Source organism: Hyperolius riggenbachi, chromosome 1, assembly GCF_040937935.1.
Source record: "Hyperolius riggenbachi isolate aHypRig1 chromosome 1, aHypRig1.pri, whole genome shotgun sequence".
In the NCBI taxonomy this organism is placed as follows: domain Eukaryota; kingdom Metazoa; phylum Chordata; class Amphibia; order Anura; family Hyperoliidae; genus Hyperolius; species Hyperolius riggenbachi.
Genome location: NC_090646.1, coordinates 341,883,900 through 341,907,282, shown reverse-complemented (window position 1 = coordinate 341,907,282; position 23,383 = coordinate 341,883,900). Strand labels below are relative to the sequence as shown.

Below are 23,383 nucleotides of genomic sequence, written 5' to 3'. Positions count from 1 at the left end.
GTAACATATTTGACGATCAGTGTTTATGCCAGGGTCTAGCGGCAAACTTTTTTTTATTGAATCCGATACAGTAACCTGCGGGGGATTCCCAAGATGGATGAGCACCTCAGTGGGCGACACAGGACAGGTAATGTGTAAATGCAAACACGGGGTACATTCATAGACTAGGGGGGCAGCTGTAAGGCGGCATACACTGCCAATTTCCCGAGAGATTTCATGCTGAAATCGATCAGGAATCAGCCTGCGGTGTATGGGTAACAGACAGATCTCACTAATCAGATTCGATCAGAGAGATTTGTATCTTGGTTGAATCTGCCCATCACCGCTAGATGTATGGCCACCTTTACATTCGTATTACTGCAGGTTGAGCAGTTGCAGCTCGGAAGTGCAAATGATCAGAGATTTTGAGGAGGCATACTCAAAATGTATATTATCCACTTGAGGACCCACCCTTTAACCCCCCTTAAGGACCAGCGCTACTTTTTATGATCTGTGCTGGATGGGCTCTGCAGCCCCCAGCACAGATCATGTTACATGCAGAGCGATCAGATCGCCCCCCTTTTTCCCCCCTATGGGGATGATGTGCAGGGGGGTCTGATCGCTCCGGTCTGCAGGCATGTTGCGGGGGGGGGCACCTCAAAGCCCCCCTCCGCTGCGAAATTCCCCCCTCCCTCTCCTATCTGCTCCCCCCGGTGATCGAGGCTGCACAGGATGCTATCCGTCCTGTGCAGCCAGTGACAGGCTGCCCCCGTCACATGGCGGCGATCCCCGGCCGCTGATCGCCGCCGATCTGCCTTACGGCGCTGCTGCGCAGCAGCACCGTACAATGTAAACAAAGGAGACATACGTCTCCCACGTTTACATTTAGTCTGCGAGCCGCGATCAGCGGCTTGCAGGCTATTCACGGAGACCGCTCTGTGATCTGACAGGAAACGCGAGCGGCCTTTCCTGATTAATTAGGGAGGCACCTGGCGACGCAGATCAGCGTCGCTGGTCCTCCAGCTACCACTTTGCCGCCGCACGGTATGAGTGTGCGGTCGGCAAGTGGTTAAACCCATCCTTGACACATTTTGGTAAGTTACAGGAAAACTTACCAAGAACAGGCATACTGTAGTTAGACTGCAATAGAAACAGAAGAAAATGACTAAGGCATTTTTTTTTTGGGAGAGGGGGGAGGGGGTTGGGAAGAGGTGGGGGGGGGGGGGGGTGTGAGGGTGCAACCTATTTGCAGGTTTTTGGGATGTAGGATGAACCAAAGTACAGAGGAACAGTCATGAACATAGGGAGAATATAGAAACTCCATGCAGAGTGTCCTGGCCCAGATTTGAAACAAGGGATCTAGTGGTGTAAGGTGAAAGCCACTGTATTGCGACCAAATCCCACTATCTTCATATATCTCACCCACCACTATCTAGTCCTCCCCTAACTGAAGACAAACTGTGACTACTAACAGATTGAGGGCCTACATAGTAACAGGCAGATAGTATAAAATCAGCTAGACATAGTGCTTAGCTAATAGGGGCCAGGGAAAGCAATACTCTCGCTGGTTTTGCTTAGCACACAAGTGCTCGGTTTTGTTTTGTTAGAGTGAGTGCCAACAGCTGCAATAGTGGGTGCTGATTCTACTGAATTGACTTTACAAACTGACTACCAGAAACAATCCTTGCATTTTCCCTACACAAGCTGGATGTGCACTATGCATCCAGTTCCTGTGGATCTCAAAGCAGTGGAGTTTAGCAGAAGTCTGCTATAGTAAACCAGTGCTGAATGACTTCAATTGTGATTCTCTCTTTAGACCTTCTTTTATGGTGTTTTATACATAGCAGCTATGAATAAGTGTAGCCGACTACAGTTTCCCTCCTCTGTGTCTGAAAGAAATAAGTGAATTTAAAATGTAAGTGCTGTGCCACAGGAGAGACTTTGTACCTGCAATAAGGTCTCAAATGTTATCCAGTGCAGCTGCTAACAAATATAGCACACTAGAGCTGAAACAGTCATTTGTTCTTATGTGCCACAGTGGTTAGCAACTGTAGTGGAGTGGATGGCATTATCAGCTAAGTAACTTGTCAGGTTATTCCTAGCTTGTACGTTAAGTTTCTTGTGTAACATGGCAAAGGCATATGAGGGCCTCTCTGAAAAACTGATCTATGCACTTAACGTTTTTTATGCTCCTTCTGCTTTAATTTCCATTATAAAAGAAGGTTTTATTTTTGAAAAAAATACACAAACGCACTACCAAAAGTTTATCATCCAAAATGATTTTTTTATTCAAACCAGGAGGTATTCACCAGTTAGTGCAAAAAGCACTGCACACCTTCAGCCTGAGGAATTTACATCTAGAGATGGCTCCATTACCCCAGAAGTCTTGCAATAAGAATGCAACAAGTGAGGGGCACAAATCAAGTCTGCATTAGTGACTTTAGCAGGCGACGAATCCCTGCACTCTGCCTCATGTCAAGTAACAAAATCAAGAACTACACTCAGTAGGAAATCACTGGGTAACTCGGAGATGCTGACTTATTGCACTCAACAACCCACAACCTTCAAAATAAAATAAAGGAAAAATATATTCAGAAGCAAGGAGTTAAAACTTTTCTGAACTCCAGTGTCACCGGAAACCCTGCCATTAAATTAAAAAATAAACCTGCATACATAGTAGAAAATCTTCTTTTAAAAAATTCACAATTTGTAAATGTATATATTTCTTATCTTTAAACATAAAAGTTTACAATATATGGTAAAACGAAGGCTCAGAAAAAAATTCCCCCAAAATAAGGAAAATATATGAACCAATAAACCTGAAGAGTTCCATTAAAGCTGCAGATGTTTCAAAACCCTGTTTGGAACCAGTGACTCATTGGCTATATTTGTGCTGATGGGTCAAAAAAAATGTAAAAACTCTTGTCCAAACACCCACAGCTTATCCTTCAATCATAGAACCTCCACAAGTCTCTAGCAGAATGCGTCTTCACCAGGTGATTGTCACAAGTTCAGAGGTTGATGCGTCCTTTTGTTTCCACTGTGTGTTCCTTTCCCTGATCTTAACGTCTGTAAGGATGGAAGCCTTGCACGTTGTGATTCTGTCCTCTTCCTAAACCGCTTCCACTTGCAGGCGGGCCTGTCGATGCTGGTGCAGTCGTTCCTGTGTATGAGGGGGTTTGTTGGCTAAGGTCAGAGTAACTCTGCCCAAATCCACTCATATCCTGGCCATATCCTGTAGCAATCAAACAGGCAAGTATTAAGACTAAGGTAACAAGTTTGATTTAATGCATTAGAAAATGCTAAGCACTACAAATACAAAAAGGCTGCTCAATCAGTTTATAGTTAAATAAAAAAAGTGTACAGTGGTTTACAAATTACTTTCTGCAGAAAATGACAGGTTTTCAGGCACAGTCCCTACCTGCTGTAACCTACCTTTAATATATAGCTATGTAGAGACAGTAGGCAATCCACTGGGTGGAGGGTTTGTTTGTTTTATTGCCATTGTACCCCTCTACAACAGATGTCTGTCTCTCCCATCTTCACAGGAGCAAATATACAAACTTGGTCAGGCCAAGCCACTTAAGGACCAGGGCCGTTTTGGCTGATCTGTGCTGCGTGGGCTCTACAGCCCACAGCACAGATCAGGATTGTGGCAGGACGATCAGACTTCCCCCCCCCCCCCCTTTTTTTTCCCCACTAGGGGGATGTCCTGCTGGCCGGGGTCTGATCGCCGCCGCTCTGTGTGGCCGAGTGTGGGGGGGGATTTCAAAGCCCCCCTCTGCAGCAGTATTCCTCTCTCCCTCTCGCTATGGGCGGCACAGGACGGCGATCCGTCCTGTACCGCCTCCGATAGGCTTCAGCCTATCAGATGCTATCGATCCCCGCCCAATCAGAGGTCGGGGATCGCCGATCTCCTTTACGGCACTGCTGCGACAGCAGCGCCGTAGGATGTAAACACGGGGGATTTTTTCCCTGCGTGTTTACATTTCGCCTGCGAGCGGCGATCGGAGGCTCGCAGGATGTTCACGTAGACACCCTCCGTGAACTGACATGGAAACACCACCTCGACCTGCTGACGCCCATCGGCGTTAGGCGGTCGTTAAGTGTTTGATTTTTTGGTGACATTGTCACATCTCGGGAAACAACCGTGTAATATGGATACCTAGCTTTAGACATCCAACCACATCAGCCTAAACATAAACATGCAAAGAGCAGACAGAGTAAATAAACATATCCTGCTTCTATGCACCTAGTTCAATTAAAAAAATAACAGATCTTCAAATAAATTACAGTCAGGTGCAATGCAGAAAGAGTAATTAGCTCTGCATAAAAATATAGGTTCCCCACAGGAGATTTTTAATACAATCCATAGATTCATCTATGGAACAAAACATAGATGTTAAAGTACACCTCAACTAGCACCTAAACTAGCAGAAACAAATTGGATTTTTACTTACCCCCATAGAGTGTCAGGTCCCTTGGCGTTCTCTGGGTCCCCTCCGATCTCCCACTGTCAGCTCAAAAATATCTGTCACTGCGCATGCACCTCCACACACCTGTCAATGGGAGCATTCTGCGCATGTGTAGCTCATTCTTTTGGGCACACGTGGACAGAACCATGCATGTGGAGTAGGCACAACTAGAGGTCCAGATATTCCAGATATCACAGCTGTAGAACGGAGGGGACCCAGAGGATGCTGAGGCACTGACATAATATGGGAGGCTGGAAAAAGCCCCGGGTAAATAAAAATTTTCTGCTAGTTTAGGTGTCCTTTAATATTCAAAGAGAATACATTGCTGTGAATTGATGGATCCTGTAAACTGGTGGGAAGCAATCTCACAGTGTGCAGTACTGGACTGAGATATAGAAGCAAGGCAACTTTTTTTCTGAAAGAGTACCTACAGTCAACTGTGCATGTCAGGTAGGGGTGCACATTAACCTCTGAAGGATCTGGAAATTACAAATAGAGGCTAAATGGATTGCTGTAGGCACTCTAGATCGGACTGCTGACAAAGGCCAAAGACTGTAGTAATTATGTTTATGTGTTCTCAATATATGAATACCACAGTGGAACTGGAGTGCAATCTGCAGTTTTATAATTGAGCTAACTGCATACTGGACAACATAAAATCTAAACAGCCAACAAAAATATCTGAACATACCAGCCTTTCTGTAAAATGCCATGCCAGCACTGGACGTTTGGTAAGTCCCTCTGTTGTGACACAATAATGTTAATTGAGCCAGAGCATGCACATAAAGGAAGCTATTACCTCAAATACTCAAAGGCTACAGGTCCCTTAAACTAAAGAAAGGCTGTGAGGTTTGTAATTCAGCAGGACCAGGTGTATCTGCAGCAGGCATGACATGTTATTGCTATGCCACACCTGCACCTCAAACCTATTGTCAAAAGTTTTAAAGTAGAACTTAAGTCACCACATACACCAGGTGTGGACAAATACAGAATCCAGGATGCCCAGTACATGGGCCAGCAGGAAGCTTGCCATACCCTTTATTTAACAGGGAGGGGGGGAAAAAGCATAAATAAGTAATTTTATCATTGAAGCTAAAAACAATCCTTGGGCCTTGTTCCCACTACACAGTACAGGCACAGAATGCAACGCCAACTTTGGGCCAAACAATTTCTGGTGCTTTTTGATTAATATATGTATCTTTGTCTACTTGGAATATATAATGACGTATTTAACGAGCCCCTTAGGTAAAAAGACTTTGGTAGCTTATTTGTTTTTGAGATATTAATAAGCAAACTGCCCAATATTTTATCAGTTTAGATTTTTGTTTTGGCTTTATTTCAATTAGTCATGCTATATAGTTTAACATGATAGAAAATTAGAATTAAATGAATAAAAATGGATGGCAAACGATGATGTAACTGAATTCCTACAATTGGCAACGTGCTGATTAAGCCAAGTTTTACCATCCGGGAAAGGCCTATGTCATCTGCTGAGTTTGTAAAAAAAAAAAAAAAATGTATGCATCTTTGTCAATGTGTTTGTGGTTTACTTTCTGCACTTGCATTTTCTGTCAAGAGAATCAATTTGATTGGCTAATCTAGTAAAACTGCACTGAAAAATATTTTGCAGCGTTTGTATGTGGGGGTTTTTGTACTTAGGGCCGGTTCACACGGACGGCAGGCGGCGTTGGGGCGGCCAGGAAGTCGCGATCGGCGTTTCTCCTCCCCGCAGGGGGACATGAAGCCGCGTCGGCTAGCCGTCCCTGGACGCCGCATGCGGCTTCTAGGGACGGCCGAAACGACGCGTTAAATCGGGATTGGAACGCCGCGCTTATGCTATCGACGGTAATCGACGGTAACCGCGCAATGCTAAACGCTCCCATTCACTTGAATGGGAGCGTTTAGCCGATGGGTCCCGAACGCTTGGCGGTAGACGCCTCCTGCCGTCCGTGTGAACTGGCCCTTAAGGACCAGGCCTTTCTGCAGTGATCGGTGCTGCGTGGGCTCTCCAGCCCGCAGCACCGATCAGGATTTAGCCTTGGCGATCAGACTTCCCCCCTTTTTTCCCCACTAGGGGGATGTCCTGCTGGGGGGGTCTGATCGCCGCCGGCTGTTTTTGATCTGCGGGGGGGGGGCGCTCTTCAAAGCCCCCCTCCGCAGCGTTTTTGGCACTCCCTCCTTCCCCTTACCTCCCTCTCCCTCCAGCGGCTGCGCAGGACGGGTTTCCGTCCTGCGCATTGAAGGATAGGCTTCAGCCTATCATATGCCGGCGATCCCCGGCCAATCAGAGGCCTGGGATCGCCGATCTACGTCACGTCGCTGCTGCGCAGCAGCGCCATGTGATGTAAACAGCGGGGATTTCTTCCCCGCCTGTTTACAGTTCGCTGGCGAGCCGCGATCGGCGGCTCTCCGGATGTTCACGGAGACAGCCTCTGTGAACTGGCATGGAAAGGCCGCTCAATCGAGCGGCCGTTTCCATGCTATACCACTAACGACCCGCCGACGCCTATGGGCGTTAGGTGGTCGTTAAGTGGTTAAATAAATGTGCAAATGTATAAACATGCAGCATGTTTGTGCAATGTTTATACATTTGCTCTTCTAGATTTGCAATTCAGCAAGAATCACATCACATTACATTACCAGGAGCAGACTACCATGATTTTCATTGTAAAACAGTGTCCACTTTATGATCAGCAAAACAGACATGCTCGAAAAATCGTATCGTGTAGCAGGAACAAGGCTTTAGTCATCTTCCCTGGACTGCAGCCAAAAAATTATAGCTAGAACAAGCTGCCAACTCAGAAGATGGGAAAAAACTTCACCAGATGATACTGGATCATTCTTCCAAAATGTATCAGAAATAGCAATGTAATCCTATGATCTTAGTACAGTAAAAACAAAAGTAAGACTTGATATTAGAAAACTACAATTACTTTTGCAGTTACAGATTTTCTGTTATAGGGAATGCAATTCTTTCATTTCAGACAAAGTATAAGTGGTGACTGTTCCGCTTTATTTCCTGTTTGATAGCCAGGTACAAATGGTACCACTCAAACAGCTTTTCATAACAAGGCCTCTGACGCAATTTCAGCCCCTCAGTTGAAGGTTTGAAGCATTTTGTATGACTGCAATGCACTGAAAAGAAAAAAAAAATCATGCTTGCTGCAGCTACAGCAAACAATGACAATATGATAATCATCTGGTACAGAGTTGCTAGAAAGTAACTTTATGGCCACTAGAGAACCAGAGCTATATGTAAGTAAAACCGCCGCTGGTCATAAGTTATCTCAAAGCTAAATTGTTAAAGACACCTGAGGTGAAAATAAACTAATGAAATAAACCACTGTATCTATCCTTCTCCTAAAAAGTGTTTTATAGTTGTAATTTCTTATCAGTGAGGGTCACACTGTAGTCTGACCCAGTCCTGACTCAGACAGGAACTGCCACTTACATACCTGATGTTTAAAATGGACCCGAGATGAACTTTTACTCATTGCATAATTGTGTTCCAATCCTATTGTTTATAGGGCATTCCTCAAGCCAAATACTTTTTTTTTGTTTTTGTTTTAATACTCTAATTCCCTTTAAACTAAACAGGCCTCGCCCACAGCTTTTCAGAGAGCATTGGCATTTTCAGACAGTAGCAAGGGCTCATGGGAGCTCAGTCTGGGCAGAAGGAGGGGGAGGGGTTACTAGTCAGATTTCAGGGGGAGGAGGAGGGGGGAGGAGGATTAGGCGATTAGGTTTTTTTCACAGGCTGAGTGCTGAAGATGCAGATAAGCTATCCTGTGTGTAATGTTTACAAACCACATGGCTGCTGTCATTGTATCACAGGAAGAAATAATCATATTCTAATGAAGCTGTTTGCAGCTAGATTTGCTGTGTAAACTATCTAAACTTTAGATATGATATATAGACAAGTTACTTGTTAGTTAGTTTTTCATCTCGGATCCGCTTTAACTCTTTCAGACAGAAAAATAAAAAGGGAACACAGTATAGTTATTTGTGTGCTAGGCACTGTACACACACACACACACACACACACCTATCTCATGTTACATGCCACGTCGGGAATCCTTTAAATACAACGGCAAATACTCATCCCTTTGGATTCCAACGCTGGTTAGGACACACAGTTTCCAATTCTTATATTACACTAGAAAAAAATGCATTCCTAGTTGCCTAGCTGTGTATGATGGAAAGCAGCTAGCTGCAGTGACGCAGGGTCTCTAGAACCCACATGAACAACTTCAGTGGGAGCACAAGACGGACGTTGAAGGGAAGGCTTATGAAGCCCTATCTTCTGAAATAAGAATCTTTTGTGACTGAAGTCTGCAGCTGAGATATGCGTGTGGCTCTTTAGGCCACTAAAGGCCTGTACATACGCCTGACTGCAGGCAACGACGGGGCCATCACCTCCCGCTGGGCAGGTTTTCAGCAGACAGTCCGGCGTGTGTACAGTCTGTTGGCGGACTGATAAGGCTGTTTTTGAGTGATCCGCCGGGCGGATCGCTCAGAAACAGCCTTATCAGTCTGCAGACAGACTGTACACATGCCGGACTGTCGCTGGAACGCCCGTCCAGCGGGAGGTGACAACAGACCAGTCGTTGCCTTTAGTACGGCGTGTGTACGGGCCTTAACAGCAACCATATTCTCAATAAAGAACTTCAGCCAATGACCTAACAAAGGGTACTGTAATGACGTAGGGTAGTAAGTGGTGAAGGTGTTAGAGCAGGCCACAGGTGATTATAAGCAGTTGCATACTGCCAGACACTTCAGGAGTTCTAATACCCAGTCGTCCTTACTGTGTTAACAGCATGTGTCAATGCTATGGGTACTGTGAGTGTGTTTTTGCCCTCTATTAATTGCGACCCAGACTTTAAAAATTCCTCTGACCCATGCATCAAAAAGGCTGCTCGACAATATCCTCAAAGACAAATGCAAGTCAAGAGGGGTATACCATGCCTTATAGCAAACAACTTCAGGCAGAGCAGACTAGCCTTTTGCAGCAACTTGAAAACTGGCTACATCTATATCTATATATAGCTACTGTGCACTACAGCATACCTTAAATTGTACATAAGTTTAGAATTAAAATGCCTGAAGGCAGTTTTATTTTAAACCTGAAACTTTTTGTCAAACATGCTACCAGGCTGTGGTTATTAAAGCAATGCATTACAAAAAGACAAAATGTCCTCAAGTTAATTATTGGGGGCTTGACTTACTAAAATGTAAATATTTAAGTATAATTATCTATCACTACCTACCAACACTTACCTTTTGTGTCCTTCACAGAGAGTTCAAATCCACTCGGATAATTTCACAAAGCAGGCATTTCCTAAAAAGAGTGATTTCTTCAGGCTTTTTATGCGGGATGATGAAGGCATGCACTACAACCCCCACTTGTAACACTAACCAGCCGGGCAATAAGCCGAATGCATGGCAATGTTGGGAATGGAATGGTTCATCCCCATGTTTTAGCACAAGATAGGACATACAAATATTAACAAAATCTGTATGGGCTCCTCATACATCCTTACCAAAACTCATGATCAGTAGTAAACATTTGCAAAGCTTCACCCACCCAAACACTGACGTGATGTATTTTTAGGACGGTGCAATATAAAAGGTTACTATTATTACTTACCAAACTGGCTAAAAGAAAAGTCCTGCTGACCACCAGGGGGTTTACTAAGATCTTGAGCAGTCTGTCCTGGAGTGAAAGCAAGTGGGGCAGCTCCAGGAGTACCAGGTGGAGCAGGAACACCTGATGAGACAAACTGATCTGGGGCAGGAGCACCATAGCCATAGCCTGCAAGGACATAAAAATACACATGATGCCATTGGTCACATCTACATGATGACAAGGCTTACCTAAATATTGGAAAACTAAAATATTTACCAAAAGGTGGTGGTGTTGCATAACCGGTTGGGAAACCTTGAGGTGCAGGAAAACTTCCAGGAGGTGTTGAAACTAGGAAAGGGGTAAAAGAAGGAGGTGGAGGAGGAGCACCCCGGCCAGCAGGAGGCCCGTACCCGCCTGTGGAGAAGACTGCATTAGGAAGAACCAAAAGAGGTAGGAGAGAATGAAGTGAACTGCACCTGAGTTACAGAAATACAACAATGACTCATGGGAGATGGCTTACCAATAGTCTGTCCTGCTGGCATCCACATACCTGAGAAAGAGATTTCTAGAATGAGTATGTATAAAAGGTCTAGAATGCAAAAAATTATATTTGTAATGTAACAAACACAATAGGAAAAACTAAATGGTTTAAAGAGGCGCCCTGGTGGTATATAAAAGCGTTTAAAAGCAGTTTAAAACCGAGAAAGGTTTGAGGTTGCTTACCTCAATGACGACAAATCTTTGTAGGAACAAAAGATTTTATTGGTAGCACAGGCAACGCGTTTCACGGGTCTGAGCCCGCTTCCTAAGGCCAATAGCAGTGCCAGGCCAATTGAAATAGCAAGCTAAGGGAGCCTCTCTCTACTCGTGTGAGGGGTGGAGGCAGAACATATGTGGTTTACACCACGGTGGACATCTGCCTCCCTTCTTTTTTCTAAGGAGAGCGACCGCATCCAGGTCCCTAGTGACCTCCCCGAGTGGAGTCGGGTTAATTGTCTCCACCTGCTTCCTGTGGTCGGTTGCCCCCTTGCAACCCACTCTTGTGAGTAGATTCTTATCTTCTACATTGACAATTTTGACTAAACATATTACACTATTGGGCTCCCGTGTTTTTTGTTTCCTGTGCCTTTTCCTTAGAAGGTGTCCTGACACCAATCATCCACTACAATAGGAAAAAGTGTAATGCCACAACTGAGACTACCCACCCATGTAATGAAATCTGAAAGATGAAAATGCATACAGAGTAAAGGCACCCCCTCGTCTAGATTGCACTTCCAATATCACATCAGCATACCTTGCAAGTAAATATCAAAACACCATACCACTTTGAAAACACACAATACTTTTTTTTTTTTCAGTCTGGCAATTGTTTCTAGCAACTCTCAAAAACTGATTGAGGATAAGTGCAAAGAAATATGCAAAGGTCCCAGCAAATGTGTCTGTATAAATATACAATGTATTACCAATTCTGAGATAGTAAACCGTAGCCCCTGAGGGCGCTTATGTATAAAACAAAAAACAAAACAAAAAAACGATAAAAGGTATGGATAGATCCTACCTTGTATAAAATGTTCAGTCGGAGTATGATATAAAGAATACTTTAATAAGGCACTTTAAAATGGCACTTTAAAATTGACAACGCGTTTCGCGGCTACACCGCTTCATCAGGTCGAGTATCGTGCCTTTAAGAGAAAACAGACAGGCACTAAGAGGCGGGAACTTTTCTAGATACAATACACTATAAAAACATCATAAAACAACATAAACATCAGAACATCATGATAAAACAGCATAATAAAACATGATACATTTATGCTGTTTTATCATGATGTTCTGATGTTTATGTTGTTTTATGATGTTTTTATAGTGTATTGTATCTAGAAAAGTTCCTGTTTTCTCTTAAAGGCACGATACTCGACCTGATGAAGCGGTGTAGCCGCGAAACGCGTTGTCAATTTTAAAGTGCCTTATTAAAGTATTCTTTATATTATACTCCGACTGAACATTTTATACAAGGTAGGATCTATCCATACCTTTTATCTTTTTTTTTGTTTTGTTTTATACATAAGCGCCCTCAGGGGCTTTTGTAGTGATTTCAGTAAATTAGTGATATACAGATTACCACACGAGAAACCCAAGGGCGCCTCCTACCTTCTTTCATTGCTCATCACCCCCAAGGGTATTGGGGGTCACCATCCGGCAGATGGTATTGCTTTTAAGGAGCTGCGACCAACGAAGAAAGACCACAAGGCTGAGTGGGGACGGTACTTCCCCACATGCGCTTTAGTTTGGTTGCACTTTGGGCAACCCGGCTTTGTGAGTATATCTGAATATTGATTTTATATTTACTCGTTTTTCCTGCGATAATACGCCAGATCGGGCTCCCGGTGTCCTCCCGCTCCTTTTTTTACCCTCTCCAGTATCCAGTGAGATAGTAAACCACTTTTCCTGCGTAGTAGAGAGAACCCAATCAGGCTCAGCTATTTCTGCCAGAGCCCATTGTCCTCAAAGCCACAATCCAGTGATGTAACCCTCTAAGCAAATCCCACAAGAGCTTGATCTATACTCCCATTTCAATAAGAACACTGCTCAAATTCATGTAAAAAAAAGGCAGTCTGGAAAATGCTAACACCTTCTGCTCTTTTTTCATTAAAATATAGGATGTGTCAGACCTGGGCAACGCTGTAGCTGCAAAGATGCTGCATTGTTGTTCTCCATTTTATAAGCTAAAGTCTCACACAGATGAGTTCTAGGCCAAAATGGCACATTAGGGCCCTCGCTAAAAAAAAATCTAGAGCATGTATAGCCACCTTGATGCATCGCCATGAGATCCAGACTAGTCTGTCTCAGTTTCCCCCCAAACTCTCCTGCTAGAAACTGCTCCATCATGTAGATAGACGCTTTCCCTCCTCCCCCTCCAGCACATTATGAGGCTATAACTCACAAAAATATCCGTATGGTTCTCGATCCTGAACGGTTGCTCAAGATAGTCTCCCGATTACTACGTACAACAATATTTGTGCGTGTGTAGGCACCTCAAGTTTAGAACATTATACACATCACCATTGTGTTTGCAATTTTGGGTCGTTGTCTTTCAGTTTTAAAGATAAACAATTAAGGCTCCATTTTACAAGGATTATCACAGGCTCCAGATTGCCAAAGTGTACTTCATGAAATCCCGCAAATCAAGATAGTTATGTAATTTATAGAAATGCCATCCTTTGAAGACAAAATATAAAAACAGACAGCAGGGCTAGTGCAGGGATTATAGCACAGCCCTAGCTGTTTCAAGTCATAGAACATCTCCATATTGTAGTGGAGTGTGGGTGGCTCCCGTCTCATCTACCTGCAATGTTGGAGCTCATACTGTGGACACCTAACATGACTGACTGGTGCGAGGTCTATGCAGACTAAGTTGTAAACAAACTAGCGTTACTTTATGGACAGCTTGGAATGGTCAGGCTATGTTCAGTGCCCTTCTGAATCGGAAGGTTCCTTCACATTTGCTGCCTTGAGAGAGCATGTAATTTGGCCATGTGTGAATTGAAACTTAAGACTTCTATCCAAAATAAAGTGGTTCATTTGACTTAAGGCTGCTTACACACTAAGACGTTACAGGCGCACGTTAGTGCAGCCTGTAACGCTCCCCCAACGCACAGCAATGTAACACAAGTGGGCTGTTCACACTGCCCACGTTGCGTTACAAGTAACGCTGCACGTTCTGCCGAAAGTGCAGCATACCATAGCGTTACAGCGGCTTAAGCCTGTTTGCACAGTCTATGCGTTAGACTGTTTGCACATGCTCAGTCATGTTGGGGAGGAGCGGAGAGCGGCCAGGCACATGGTTAATTAATATTCACTGCACGTTGTGACGTGCAGTGTTTACTTCCTGGTGCGGCCGCTCTATGCGGCGATTGGCCGGCGGGACCACGTGATGCCGCATGCGTCCAAGAGTACGCATCACGGCAGCCAGAGTGAGCTGCACAACGCGGCTCACTCTGACGTCCACATCAAAGAGCACCAGGCCTTGCGTCAGGTGCACGTTATGCGACCTTAACATAGCACCTAACGCAACGTCTTGGTGTGCAAGTAGCCTAAATTCTCCACAGCCCTCTATGCAGAATTAAACCTGCTAGTTTTGAGACGTAAAAAGGAACTGTAACCAAGGACTAGCAGTAGGAGAACAGAGGCGCCAGCAGGATAAAAACTTTAAAATTTGCTGGGAGGAAGCGGTGGACTTACCTCCATAAAGCAGACACGAAAGACTGTCTGAATAGTAGTCACATTTATTAATTAGTACCTCAAAACAGTGCAACGCGTTTCGCAGGCCCAACCCGCTTCATCAGGCAATAAAAATGGGGACAAGACAGAATTTCAGCAATAGCAGGTGTAGCGCCTCAGTCACTGAGGCGCTACACCAGCTATTGCTGAAATTCTGTCTTGTCCCCATTTTTATTGCCTGATGAAGCGGGCTGGGCCTGCGAAACGCGTTGCACTGTTTTGGGGTACTAATTAATAAATGTGACTACTATTCAGACAGTCTTTCGTGTCTGCTTTATGGAGGTAAGTCCACCGCTTCCTCCCAGCAAATTTTAAAGTTTTAATCCACTTTTATCCTGCTGGCGCCTCTGTTCTCCTACTGCTATACCGTGTCCACCCCTGGTGGAGGGGTGATCTACCCCCTTTCGCATCTCCAGAGAGCGACTTCTTATCCCTGAGTGAGGACAGGTCTAATCTCCTCACCTGCCTATACAGTGGTTGCCTGTGTGGTAACCCATGTTTGTGAGTATAATTTTCTCACGATAACCTTTACTTCATTTATGCTTAACATACTACACTATATTGGGCTCTCGGTTTCTCTACACTTTATCTCTGTAACCAAGGACTGAACTTCATCCCAATCAGTAGCTGATACCCCCCTTCCAATAATAAATGTTTACTTTTTCTTGAATAGATGTGTGTGTGTGTGTGTGTGTGTGTGTGTGTGTGTGTGTGTGTGTGTGTGTGTGTGTGTGTGTGTGTGTGTGTGTGTGTGTGTGTGTGTGTGTGTGTGTGTGTGTGTGTGTGTGTTGTGGTGAAACCTGTGTGATGTCAGGAGTTTGTGCTCAGTGAACCTTGTTGCATTATGGGAAATGGCAGCTACTTCCAACTGCCAAGCAACCAGCATCTCTCTGTGCATATATATATATCTATAAATTAAAAACAAAAACCTTTTCCGCCTATTCCAAGGTTAGTGGTTGTGGTTATAAATTATGGCAGTTGGTGCTGCCTGGTTGTCTGCCAGTAGTAAAGATAATGACATGAAGGCTGATTGTGGCTCAAAAAACATGAACAAATTACATGGCGAATATCAATCATTTCTTGATCTCGCTTCTATTTTTTTTTAACTTAATTTGCTAAGTATTGATTCTTCCCCTTTTCGCTAAAGTTCCTCTTTAAGCTGGTCAGACACACATCAATGCACCCCCCCCCCCCCCTCCCAAAAAAAAGATTAAAAAAAAATAAAAGTACTGCATGCATCCATTGAGCATCATGTGAGCTGAGCCGGTGTTACAGACCTTATTTATGTGCACAAAGTCAAATTCATTGACCCTCACAACTTTCTTTCAAGTCCAAGGGAAGGGCTGCAGTTTTGTTGATGCTTAAAAGGGTTTAAGAAACTGAGGACAGAGTTGCAGCATCAGTTATAGTGTCTTTTGAAAGTATTCACCCCCTCTGTGTTGTCACATCACAACCCTGCCCTAAAGAATCTCTGTCGAGAAAATTAGTAAAATGTAAAATATACTATTCATTAAATTTTTGTTATTCACTATGTAGTTCATAGGCAGGAATCACACTTGCATGATCTACTTGCTTTTTCCCACAATGCATATTCACATTAGTATGGACAGCACATGTAAATCAACGGGCTTGCTTTTTTTTACCGCATGGAAAAATTTGCATTAGATACAAACTGCCAACTTATACATTTTCAGACACCACACAACCTTTTTACAATTAGCTAGTGAGATGCAAATATTTTTCCTTCAGAATCGCATTCATCCTCAAGCATGGTGTCTGGGGAAAAAAAAAAAGGTGGGCCCCGAAAAACCATTAGTGTACTTTATAAGCATTGAATGTTGTAGCATTAATGCTACTCAATTGTACAGAAAAACCTTTTTTTTTTTTTTTTTTTTTTTTTTTTTAAGTATGCATGGATGTTGCTGCATCGAAAGGATATCAACATTTTGTTTCCTTTAACAACAAGATTGATATATATATTTTAACACAAACCGGGAAAGAGGTGGTATGCTAGGTTTGCCTTGTCAGAAATTTTCTTATTGGAAATTGAGTGACATTGGTACAAAGACTGACTTTCTACTAAGTCACAGGATCCACAAAAACTAATTCTACAAAACATATTCTACTCATTTTTGTCATCCTCACAACAATCTTACCTTGAGGACTATAACTCTGTGGCCATGTTGGGGGAGCCTGTCCAGTCCATCCATTGGCTGTACCCTGCATAACTCTACTGCCCCACTGGTTAGATCCAGGTGTACCAGGATTTTGGCTTTTACTGTCACGAGGCTCAGCACGTTTTACTTCAACCTAAATAAAGACACACAAACATCACAAAATAGCTCCACAGTGCTTGCCCTTTCCCCTCGGGTTTGAATCCCCAAATTATACTTATAACTAAACTTATACTACTACTTAACTTTAACTCTATAAATAAAGGACTACATATAGTGAGTGTCAGTGTAATACTTAATAGGCACAATATATGGCTTTGTAGGGAAGTATAACTGTGCTAGGGATTCCTACCATGACTCTATAAAAAGCAAGGAAGCAGAACCTGTATCCAGATTGCTGTGTCCTGTGGATGCAGGACAACACCAGGGTCAATGTGCAGGACAGGTGGACTTCATGTATAGAGCAGTCTAAATACTGCTCACAATCAAGAATCACAAAAGAAGATGGGACTGGAATGTTGCTAGGGAGGTTGGTGATTGGCTGTATCAGAAAAAGCTAATGGAAGATAAAGACTTACCTTCCCCAGGCTAACGCTTTAAGAATCTCAATTTAATTAACTTGCAAATAATGTCAGAGGGAATGGATGTGGTAAGAGAATCTTACACTATATCTAACAAAAAAAGTAAACAAAACATGCAAGTAATACAAAATGGACAGTTTGGTCAATAAGAAGCATATTCTTCATACTGTGTTGTTCAGTTATATCAGACTGTGAATACATATTTAATCCTAAATCCCATTAACTTTCTGGCTTCTGATAGCAAGCAGGGTAGAAGAGTATTAAACTTTTTTTTATAGTAATTACACTACAAATGTAACCCTTATAACAAGGCATTTGTATTCTACATTTGTATTCAATATAAGGGAGCTGGCAAAGCAGCAGTAAAGTCATAAATAAACTTGCAAAATTGGCAATGTATAACATATATGCAAACTAGTGTCACTGAACTAAAAACAGTAAAGATGACTCATTTTATTCAGAGTACATCTATCATCTATCATCAGCAGTAAAGATGACATGATGTCAGAGGAAATTCCAAATGCCATGCTAAGCATGGTACACTGGCTGCTTCTGAGACTATGAAACCCCCTGGTTTACAGTATCATATGTAGTTATCAACTGAACCTAAAGACTGGCTGAGTGACCATAAAACAATATATGTGTGAGAAATATTAAAGCAAATCTGACCTGAAAATAAAAGATAATTGTTTGTGTAGTCTAATGATAAATCGAACACTAGTAACAGAACAATCTCATGCTTTTATTTTCAGTTTGATCCGGGCTGAATAGCTCAGTCTGAATTCTAAATGTCAGCAATGACAGTCTGAGGTAAACTCTGCATAATTCAGTTGCCCCAAATAGAGAGAGAGAGAGAGAGAGAGAGAGAGAAAAGAATAGCAGAGCCCCCGAATTCTAGATTGCATGGATAAAAGCACTAGCTAGGTTTTACCACGGTATGAAGAAAAAATAAAAGTAAAAATAGAAATGGACCTGGAGACAGGTTATTTCTTTGTAGGATTACCATGCTATATACAGTACAGGTTTATCTCATCACATCACAAGCAGAGCCATGCTGAGGGTGGATAGGCTCCAGCCTCAGGGCACAGAATTGGTGGTCTGTCATATTCTCCCTCCCTCTCCTTGGGCCCCCCTGCTTTGCTCTCCCCCTCCATATGCAGTTTTGGTACAGCGAGTGAGGATTACAGTACACACCTCTTCCAGGCACTAGAGGTCCCGTCTGTTTTCTTTACAGTGCTGCCCATTCTCTACTTCCTGATCTGAGAGACCGGAAATAGGGAACGAGCTGAGCTGCAAAGAAGACAGACTATAGGTGAGGGTCTATTGCAACCCCCTGCTTTTTGTGCTCTGTAACTCTGCATATGGGAGGGGTTGGGGGCACAGAAAAAAGGGGGCCTCACTGAGAGGAAGGATAGAAGTGGGGTGCCAGGGACATCTATAGGGCAGGGAGTGCCACTAGACACCAGTGACATCTACAGGGTAGGGAGCGAGTGCCATTAGACACTAGGGAAATGGATAGGGAAGGGAGGGGATGCCACTAAACACCAAGGAAACCTACAGGGGCTCCACTAGAAAGCCGTAAAATCTATAAGGGAATGGAGGGGGGAGCCATTAGACACAATGGAAATGTATTGGGAGTGACCCTAGACAGCATGGAAACCTATAGGTGAGGGAGGAAAGTCACTAGGCACCAGGGAACTGTATAGAGGAGGAAGAGGGCAACTAAACCATTAAGGAAACCTGTCTACCTCTGGTACTGGAGTCAGTTCAGGTACACTTTAAAGAGTAGCTGACACTTGAGGTATTTGGCCACAAACTAAAGGTGTACATTACTGGTACAATTTCCCGAATGATCGGCCGTACAATCGATTGAATCAGGTACAGTTAATTGTTTTCTGAATTTCATACCGATTCTATTGGTCTGATTGGATTGCTTTTTATTCCCCCTTGGTTTCTGGGCCTTAAAGTGGACCCAAATTAAAAATACAAGATTTCAGAAATAAAATCTATTTTCTAAATTATAATAACAGCCTTTTTTTCAGCTGCATGATGACAAATATAAAATGTTTTACATTTATTGGAGGAACTCCTCCCTTCCTTTCATATTGCCAGGACAGAATCCGGCAAACTGGTGGAGTAGGTGGTGTCCGGCAATGGAGGAATTGCTAATGGCTGCCCCCAGTATAATCCTAGTTATGAAAAGAGAAGGGTGAAAAGCAGGCACTGAAATGCTCATAGGCTTGAAGGAGTGTTTATTTATCTTTGTATGTGTCAGAGCGGTGCAACTAAATATTTAGAATTAAAACATTTTTGGGGTTTGGGTCCGCTTTAACAATCGTCTTCTATAGATTGCAACGATCGGATGGTCGAGAGTTCGGGAAATTGTACCATTCCTGTGCAAGAAAACTTATAGCTATTTGACATAACGGTCTCAGACCTTCTACAGAGTCCAGGAGTGTAAAGGACAACTATTGCTGAAAATTGTAAAATGTAAGATACACACACATAAAATGGAGATTTCACCCAGAGGAAAATTTACTCGAAATTACCGTCACTTACAGTGGATAGTAAAAATCAGATTTTGGACAAGTTATCTTGTCATGGGACATTCTCAGGTATTTATTTACAAAAACACTTACTGAATGACAGTTGCTCAGTCCAACTGCCAAAATAGTGTATAAACAAGTAGAGAGGCCAGCCATCACCTTTGTATAGATTTGTTCCAGGTAGTGCTTCTGGAAAGAAGGTAATACAGAATATCCCGAGTAGATACAGTTTTCCAAAATTTGTCGGCTTTTTACTACCTACTGTGACCGCAACATAGGGAAAAAATAATTTATAGTGCATTTTACTCTGAATGAAATGCACATTTTACATAGTTGTCCTTTAAAATTGTTTTTAAAAAAGTTTTCATTTGAGTTCTCTTACAATAAATGTGGACATCTGTAAGGGAATTTTTACAGAATTTCATGGAATGGCAAATAAGTAATTTTTTTCTATCATGTTTCAATGGTCTTGACAGTAGCAGGTTTATTACCGACACCAATAATTAAACGTCAACAACAAAAAAAAGCTTCTAAGTATACTTGCACATTATCTGATGCTATAAACCAGACTCCAGACTTCGGAAATAAAATAAACTACATCTGGCTCAACTTAAAGAGGAACTGAAAAGAGTGTGTGTGTGTGTGTGTGTGTGTGTGTGTGTGTGTGTGTGTGTGTGTGTGTGTGTGTGTGTGTGTGTGTGTGTGTGTGTGTGTGTGTGTGTGTGTGTGTGTGTGTGTGTGTGTGTGTGTTTTGCACTTACCTGAGGCTTCTGCCAGTGCCCTGCAGTCTCCCTGTCCCGTGCCGTCTCAATGATCCTCCGTTCCCCCGCCGTGGCTTACTTTCAGTATGGGAAGTTGATGGCCACTGCATCCTTGCTCGCGTACCCCTCACCAAGAGCGTCCTGCAAAGGCGCAGTTTTCTCGTAGCAGGAGCATGAACAAGGGCGCGCGTAGCCAGGGGTTGTGCAAGCACAGTTACAATCGACTTCAAAGAAGGAGAAACAAAGTGAGCTGCGCCGAGGTACTAGAGAATCGTTCAGAGACGGGGCGGGACAGGGAGGCTGCAGTGGGCTGGCAGAAGCCCCAGGTAAGTGAAAATCTAAACATTTCAGTTCCGTTTCCCGAGAATGAAAATACAGAAGATTTCTGATCAAGATGCTACACAAAGAGTAAATCATTTTGTTTTAAATTTGAATCTAAACATTATTAGCACGTTCCCATTGTGTCCCACGTCTCATCTAGAGAACCAATTTTTAAGTTTAAATTTAAAAAAAGCTAAACAGATTTCAGGCTATTTTAGCCAGTTAAAAGGGTAACAATAAGCTAAGTTGTTAAAGGGATACTGTAGGGGGGGGGGGGGTTGGGGGAAAAGGAGTTGAACTTACCCGGGGCTTCTAACGGTCCCCCGCAGACAACCTGTGCCTGCCACTCACCGATGCTCCGGCCCCGCCTCCGGTTCACTTTAAAGTCTGAAAACCACTGCGCCTGCGTTGCTGTGTCCTCGCTCCCGCTGATGTCACCAGGAGCGTACTGCACAGGCCCAGTATGGTCTGTGCCTGCGCAGTACGCTCCTGGTGACATCAGTGGGAGCGAGGACACAGCAACGCAGGCGCAGTGGTTTTTAGACTTTAAAGTCTGACATTTCAGAAGTGAACCAGAGGCGGGGTCGGAGCATCGGTGAGTGGCTGCGCAGGCATAGGATGTCTGCGGGGGACCATTACCGTAGAAGCCCCGGGTAAGTTCAACTCATTTTCCTCCGACCCCCCTACACAGTATTCCTTTAAGTAAAGCAAACGGAGTAAGCATCCTTTCACACTATAGTTGCATTGCAGAATAATTCTACATGTCAACTCACTACCTATACAATGGAGTTATGGAGTTGTTCTCATCTGTGCATTCTAATGGATCCTGTTATTCTAACTTTCTACGTGCAAGCTTTGAATTAACCTCTATGTTCAGTCACCATTTTAGTTCACAGACCTTATAACGCAAGTGTTATGCAACACGCACAGTGCAAATCCAGTTTAAGGCATACATATTAAATATGCCTTTTGCATACATATTAAATATGCCTTTTGATAATGCATCACTGGAAACAAATTAATTTGTTGTACTAGTGCTATGCTACCAAACTTTTGTCTAGGATTCCCCACAGCCAACAGACAATATGTGAGGTGGCTATACATTAGACCTGACAACACAGTATGAACAGATCACTTTACTGCAGAATGGTTTAAACTACTGAGAACGTCATTTTGTACCAAAGATTCACAGTAAGTGACCAAGTAATGAAACAATAACAGCAACCAGTCCTTCATGAGGTCTGTGCAAATTAAATGGAGCATACGTTAATCCCAAACACTTCCATCATTAAATTCCACCCTCTACTCCAAATTTGAAATGAAAATGACATCAGAAGGAGTGGCAATAAACCAAGCCTTAAGCAGCAGAGATGTCCTTGGGGGCCAAAGAAAATGTCAACAGAATTTCTGAGCTGGACAATAAAATGTAGAAAATCTATATACAAAAAAAATGAAAATCCACATATTTATATATTTTTAAGCTATCATCCCAAACCTCCCAACATCCCTCACTCTGTATAAGCCATTCACCAAGGACATTGACTGCAACCCAAGACTTGGTTCAGTCTTAAGGTAAAATAAAACTACAACTACACACTTTTTTGCCCATGATGTCGTGAAAATGCATGTTGACAGCCTGGTCCACTGATTGTTCGTCCTCGAAAGTTATAAATCCAAAACCTAGCCAACGACGAAGAGTGAATCAAGGTAGCAGGGTGTTGTGACACAAAACAGGATGATGAACAGTATTAGGAGCAGAACCAAGGCTACAGCCGCAGGACCACACTGGAGCAACTGCAGCAATTCCTTCAAAGCTTGGTGTCTTATGCTATTCAACTGCTTTGTATTTACAGTTGTAACTAAAAATGTTTTATGACTAATATAGTCAAAATAATAATTTAAATGTAGTAACCTATAAAGAATATGTGAGGATTAAGTGCTGTGAAGTTGCTTGAAGGTCCTGGAGCTACCACCTTGGCGGCATTTTGCTTTGCAGCTAGTGCTGACAGCAGCCATATATTGTTCTAAAGCGTTAAACAGATACAATATCTATAACAGCTAAGGACTCTCAAAGCTTTACCAACTAAGTTGGGAAAGCCCAAAGTCTGTATTGGAGAGAAAGCTATATAAAAAACACAGAGATACAGGCCAAGCTGATATGCAGCAGGACAAAACCTGCTGTCAGCAGCAAGAGCAAAAAAACAAAAACAAAAAAAACACATCATAAAAAGAATACTCAAAAGAAAAAAAAGTTTTGCAATTCCCACACTACAGGGAGTGAAGTGTAAAAGAAGTGTCAGCAGTGATTTTACCATCAAAAAAATAAAATAAAAAAATCTTATAGCGCTAGTTCCTAAAAGAGTATATAAATATATATATGGGAAGGAAGTATGCTTGAATTTATAGTATCATTGGTGATTTTAAAGTTACCAAATGCTGAAGCATTAGGTGGTGTCAGCGAAAGGACAGGATCAAAAATCAGCTGGCCTGCCAACTTTGCAACAAGGCCACAGCCCTCAGCTCCTTTGCCTGTGATCACAAGATCCAGTGTTTCAGCATCTTGGCATATGCCCACCAAAAGTAAAGAATCTTTCCTATACCTAATTTTGTACTCAGAAAGTCAACAAAATAGATCACAA

The 23,383-nt window shown here is 42.9% G+C and overlaps 1 protein-coding gene across 6 annotated transcripts in view; it reads right to left on the bottom strand.

Annotated features, from left to right (window-relative positions):
- Window positions 1-2,242: 2,242 nt before the first annotated feature.
- The window catches only part of DAZAP1 (DAZ associated protein 1), a 71,555-nt gene continuing 50,414 nt past the window's right edge, over window positions 2,243-23,383 (bottom strand). The window contains exons 7-14 of one of the 6 annotated variants that reach the window (XR_011020513.1): window positions 22,342-22,424; window positions 16,518-16,671; window positions 10,601-10,630; window positions 10,357-10,494; window positions 10,102-10,266; window positions 9,732-9,792; window positions 5,146-5,195; window positions 3,177-3,214 (exon numbers count right to left, since the gene is read on the bottom strand). Coding sequence is in view for 4 of the 6 variants with exons in the window: in XM_068234003.1 (XP_068090104.1) it covers window positions 3,042-3,214; window positions 10,102-10,266; window positions 10,357-10,506; window positions 10,601-10,630; window positions 16,518-16,671; window positions 22,342-22,424 (755 nt within the window). In the remaining 2 variants the exon portion in view is untranslated. Of the gene's footprint in view, window positions 3,215-5,145; window positions 5,196-9,731; window positions 9,793-10,101; window positions 10,267-10,356; window positions 10,507-10,600; window positions 10,631-16,517; window positions 16,672-22,341; window positions 22,425-23,383 lie in introns of all 6 variants that reach the window. The other 5 variants (XR_011020512.1, XM_068234005.1, XM_068234006.1 and 2 more) reach the window with 5 other exon arrangements.